Below are 5,302 nucleotides of genomic sequence, written 5' to 3'. Positions count from 1 at the left end.
GCAGGACGACGGCGGCACAGAGGAGCTTGGGGAGCGGCGGCAGCAGGCAGAAGCGCACGCGGCGAGGATGGAGCGGGCAGCGGGCGAAACGCGCCCCCTCCCTCCTTCCCCGCGGCGGGGCCTTGCTCGAGCGCGCGGTGGGGGCGGCCGGCTGGCGAGCAGCCCCTGCGCGCGGCGGGGCCGGCCGCCGAGCGTCCAGCAGCTGCACCGCGCTCGCTCTCGCCGGCGGGCTCGGTTCCGGCGTGGCTCCCCCCAGGCTCCATCCTTCTCCCTCGGCGGGGCTCCTCAGCTCGATTCGGGCGAGGACGAGGCGGAGGTGGCCGGCGGGGCGGAGGGCTCCAGGAGCAAGCTGCGCCGCACCTCCTCTACTCCCTCCACCCGCGAGCCGCCGCCCCTGCTCCCCATCCCGCACGCGGCCGGTGCTGGATCTGCTTCTCGAGGCCGCGCGGCGAGACGGTCGCCGCGAGCAGGCACGAGAGGTCGAGCTCGGCAGCGCACCCCTCCTCCCTCCTCCCTTGGCGAGCTCGGCTCTCCTCGGGCACGCGGAGGTGGAGGCCGGCGGCGGCGCGCGCAGGCCGCCTCTTCCAGATCCGCCGGCTCAAGCTCGAGCTCCGGCCATGGTGGCCGCGGGCCGACGGAGCGGCGGGAGGCAGCCGGGCCGCAGCGGCGCGTGGCGGGGCGGAGGCTTGGCGAGCGGGGCGGCGGCGGCCATGGGAGGCGGCGGGGTGCGCGGCGGGGCAGCAGCGGAGGCGTGGCGAGCGGGGCGGCGGCGGCCATGGGAGGCGGCGGGGTGCGCGGCGGGGCAGCAGCGGAGGTGTGGCGGCGCGCGGCGAGGCAAGCCGTGGAGGCTCGGCGACACGCAGCGGCGCCCCTGGTCCGGCTCGAGCTCGCCTCGCCGCAGCCCTGGTGCTGCTCGAGCTTGTGGCCGGGTCGGTGGCAGGCGTGCGCGGGCGGGCTCACTCGTGGCCAAGGTCCCTTTCCCGCCAAGGTCAAGACCACCGCTGCCTTTTGGCGCCACTCTCAACGCCCACCTACAGCTCTGCATCCACACCCGCAGTCCGCTGGAGAGCCATTTCTTTTGCGCAGCCTTACATGTGGGCCTCCCTGCGAAAACACCTGCCCTTTCCGCATCCGCAACCGGGAGCCGCTGGAGTCAGCCTTATACTCCCTCCGTACCAAAATATTAGTCATTCTACAAATTATAAAAATTATAAGACAAATTAATAAGAAGGTAAAATAATTATATTTACTTCTATATATTATCCATATTTAGCATTAATTGATTCTTACATGCACATATACTTTCTAAATAGAGCAGGATGATTTATTTTTTGGGACAAATTTTGAATCTCGGAATGACTAGTATTTTGGGACAGAGGGAGTATGTGTTTTTAATTCATTTTGGCAACTCAAATGAATGGATCAGCATAACTACTTCCTCCTGCAATCATCTACGTCATTGTCTGCTGTCTCGTCTCACGGCGAGTACAGCAGAGTACTACTCCTAGTTCTTTTCTCTGACCAAAATTTAATCCCAAGGGTTCGAAACAGCAGTCACAGATCGACGTCCAACTCCCCAACCACCAAACATGGCGCCAAGGCCAGCCCGATCGCCCTTGGCCCGCCCTTGCACTGCCATAGACGCCGCCACTCACCGCGCTCGAGCTCGACAGCCACCCGCCTTAATCCTCCCAACGCCCAACGCCGCCTCGTGCTCAGCAACTACCCAATGCCGACTGCCCCCGCCACGCGCACCGCGACCCATGGCCGACGCCAAGCCGAGCAAGCCCAAAGGCTCCACACCATCCGCCTTCGCTGACGCCGCCAAGGCCAAGGCCAAACCGAAAGCCGTCGACGCCAGCGCCGGCAAGGCCGAGGACGGCGGCCATGGCGCGGCGCCGCCGGGGCGCGGGCGCTGGCTGCGGTGGGCGTGCTGCGGCCTGGCCGTCCTCGGCGCGCTGGCCGCGGTGGTGATGCTGGCCCTGTCGCTGACCGTGCTCAAGGTGCGGGACCCGACGCTGTCCATGGAGTCCGTGGCGGTGCGGTGGTTCAGCGTGCGCCTCGACGCGCGGGCCGCGCGGTCGCTGCGGATCAACGTGACGCTGGCGGGGAGCATCGTGATCCGGAACCCCAACTACGAGTCCCTGCGGTTCGGGGCCAGCGACACGGAGATCTTCGTGGACGGCGTGGCCGGGCCCGTCGGCTTGGGCCGCGCGCCGCCCGGGGAGGTCCCCGCGCGGGGCGCCAGCCGGGTGGCCGCGGACCTGGACGTGTTCGTGGACCGGGTGGGCGCGGCCGTGGTGGGCGAGGTGCTGTTCGGCCGCGGCGAGGTGCGCCTCGCCAGCCGCACGGCCGTGGACGGCAGGGTCAGCGTGCTCGGGGGCCTGTACGGGCGGCGGACCGTGCGCGTGGCCATGCGGTGCCGCGTCACGCTGCGCGTGTCGGCTGCCGTCGTCGTGGCCGGGAGCCCCGCCTGCGTCGCGGATTTCGGACGCTGACGGCTGGGCATCATCGGGGAGGCGCAGGCTGCGATGGCGGCGCGATGCTCTTTGGTTGACTTGCGCGTGGCCGACGTACTCTACGTGTTTGTGGGTGAGCCGGTGTTAGTGTTCGCCCTTTCTCTTTTACCGGCGATGACCGGCGTAGGTAGTGACTGTGGCGGCTAAGGTATAACCGCAGAGTGCTCCTTCCCTCCTTGTCAGTAAATTCCGGCTCTTCTTCTCTTACCTGGTTTTGTACCATACAAGTACTGGCTTGTTTGTTTGTTCGTTCTAACATGTTGTTGAATAACGGCAATGAAATCCTTGGCGCAGATTTCTTTTGCTTGTATGGACGACTAGCAAGATTGGCTCGCTTCGCCGCGCCTGTGAACTGTGATGCTTGTGTGCGTAGTAGTAGTATGGAAGGTACAGGCCTGCGCTGTTAGACATGGCTTGTGCAGCAGGACCCTTCTTTTTTAACGGCCAGCAAATTAATACTTACTTTTTTTTGCGAGGAAAATTAATAGTTACTTCCTCCTTCCATTTTTATAAAGCATAGTATTACATGGTATAGTCTTCCAGATAACACCTTGACCATTCATCATTTATCATATATTATATCACTTATGGTTATAAACTTATAATCATGGTAAAATATACTGATCATATAAAGTTTACATTATAAAAAATAATAGTCAAATTATTGGTAAAATATTGCAAAGTTTGAATCTTAAACAGGTTGTATCAAATAACTCCCAAGCGTAGAACTCTAAAATTGACCAAAAGCCATGCAACAATTGGTCTTAATTAACTCGTAAAGACAAAATAAAGATAGGTCAATTATAGTAAATGATAAAGCACAATAACTGCATACTCATTCGTTGTTGGCCACCCTTCTTTTGAACTAATACCTGAAAATGAAGTAGTACTCAATCTCGAAGAGCCGACACATTATAGCGTGAGACAGCATTAATGCCTTCATCAATAAGACAACAATAACATGAGATGAGAAACTATGGCATTGTGTGAGATATGTAACCGTTCAAAATATCAGGAACCAAGATTACTGCCTTAGTTCTTAGAGCCCAAAAAAAAATTGCAAGGAAGCCAGCAATGAGAAAAGAAATTGAACCTTTCTCCCAAAGGTTAAAACCTTTCGAATCAAAGGCGAACTAATACCACATGTTTCATTATTGCACCAATTTTTTTTTAAAAGGAACTTATCTATCATTCTCGCTGTTTGGAAATGCAACTCATGGGGTAATGTCTATGACGGAAGATATGTACACGAAACCAGTAACCCCTTAATGTAATAATCAATAAGAATTATAAGAGCGCATTGCTAGATATGTTGATGCCTTGTGGGGTACCTCGAGCAACATTTGCAATCTAATGTGTTTTAAACATATGATCTGGTACTACCATGGGTGAACAGAATACTACAAAAAATTGGAGAAGAAATGATGAGAAAAGAACCAAATTTACCATGGTCTGAAATGAAAATTCGAAAGAAAGAACAACTACTGACTGCACCTTCCTATCTTATGAAATTCTACTATATATTCTAGTATACTAAAATGATAAAATCATATATACTAACTTGAGAGAGAGCTACTGAGCTTGCACTTCAGAAAACTGACTACCACAAATTGAGATAGAATCAGACATGTAATGTTTTTGCTATCTTGGCTACTTCAGAACATTGATTCATTGAGTAGTACAAAGAGCTGCAAGATATGTTCAAGTATATCATGAAATGATTTCTTAGTAAAGAAAAAACTCACTGGAATTCGTAATTAATAAGCTCAAGTAAAAGCACGATCTACTCAACTACGCAAACATTTGATATATGCAACTTTTTCTTATGTAAATGTTGGTTCTCCCAGTTCCTGGCCAAACAGAGGTAATTGAAATTACATGGACCAAAGCAACATGCTGAGAAACAAAATTATGAAAGTACGCTTGCTTGACAGATTTGTAGCAAAATTATGGGCACACAAAAGGCTACGGATAAGAATTGAAGATTGATTTGGGGGAACAGAAGAGGGTACATGAACTATTTGAATCCACTACTACACCAGTTGAGCAGACCCGTGAGGAGCAAATATGATCAGGTAGCACACGCCTGAATAGCTGAATTGAGGCAGACAGACTCCGCCGCACACGTGGAGACGTTGCTGCCGCAGGAGGTTGCTCATGCGACGGACCATGACGATGGCAGGCCGAGGCAAATGCAAACGAATCGAGATGATGCCGACATCGATTGGCAATGGCGGGGTTGCCGCCAGATGGCTCGCCTGCTGAAGACAAATCTATGACCGCGCAGAGCATGTACAGCATTGTAGCTCGTCATGCCCCTCTCCCCTTGCACGAGCGGCCGCTTTGTCTTCTCTGCATCCGCGCAGTCGAAGGTCCACCAATGTGCACTCACACATATAGAGCGCCGCTGCGAGCTGCTAGCTTCTGGCGCAAGAGTTACTGTGTCCAGTTTGGATGGAGATGAAGGTGCTGGCACCAGCGATGAGAGAAATGAGTTAGGTTCTATGGAGGAGCTGAGGAAGAGAGGGTGTTGGGGCCGCTGGACTGGGCAGGGATTAGCACCTGGGGGAGGAGGATGCTCACCGGATGAGCCAAGCACCATGAAGGAGACTGCGGCGGCGCTGGTGCCTGGAGGCGAGAACCGCGAGGTAAGGACGTGAGGCTAACGGGGCGTATTCGATTTTTTGGATAGTGAAGCACGACGTGTAGGACGGACGCAACCTCCGTTCCGCGCAACTCGAGCTGACCCAATCATTCCATTAGCCGACGCGTGTTGACGGCTG

The 5,302-nt window shown here is 54.9% G+C and overlaps 1 protein-coding gene across 1 annotated transcript; it reads left to right on the top strand.

The window, feature by feature from the left end:
• The first annotated feature begins 1,616 nt into the window (after positions 1–1,616).
• Positions 1,617–2,829, top strand: LOC120697713. Its single transcript, XM_039981014.1, has one exon. It carries the CDS (start codon positions 1,764–1,766, stop codon positions 2,496–2,498), a length of 735 nt encoding a protein of 244 aa, XP_039836948.1. The 5' UTR covers positions 1,617–1,763; the 3' UTR covers positions 2,499–2,829.
• The last annotated feature ends 2,473 nt before the right edge of the window (positions 2,830–5,302 follow it).

This window comes from Panicum virgatum, chromosome 3K, assembly GCF_016808335.1.
Source record: "Panicum virgatum strain AP13 chromosome 3K, P.virgatum_v5, whole genome shotgun sequence".
NCBI classification, from domain to species: Eukaryota; Viridiplantae; Streptophyta; class Magnoliopsida; order Poales; family Poaceae; genus Panicum; species Panicum virgatum.
This window is presented reverse-complemented; position numbering and strand designations above follow the sequence as displayed.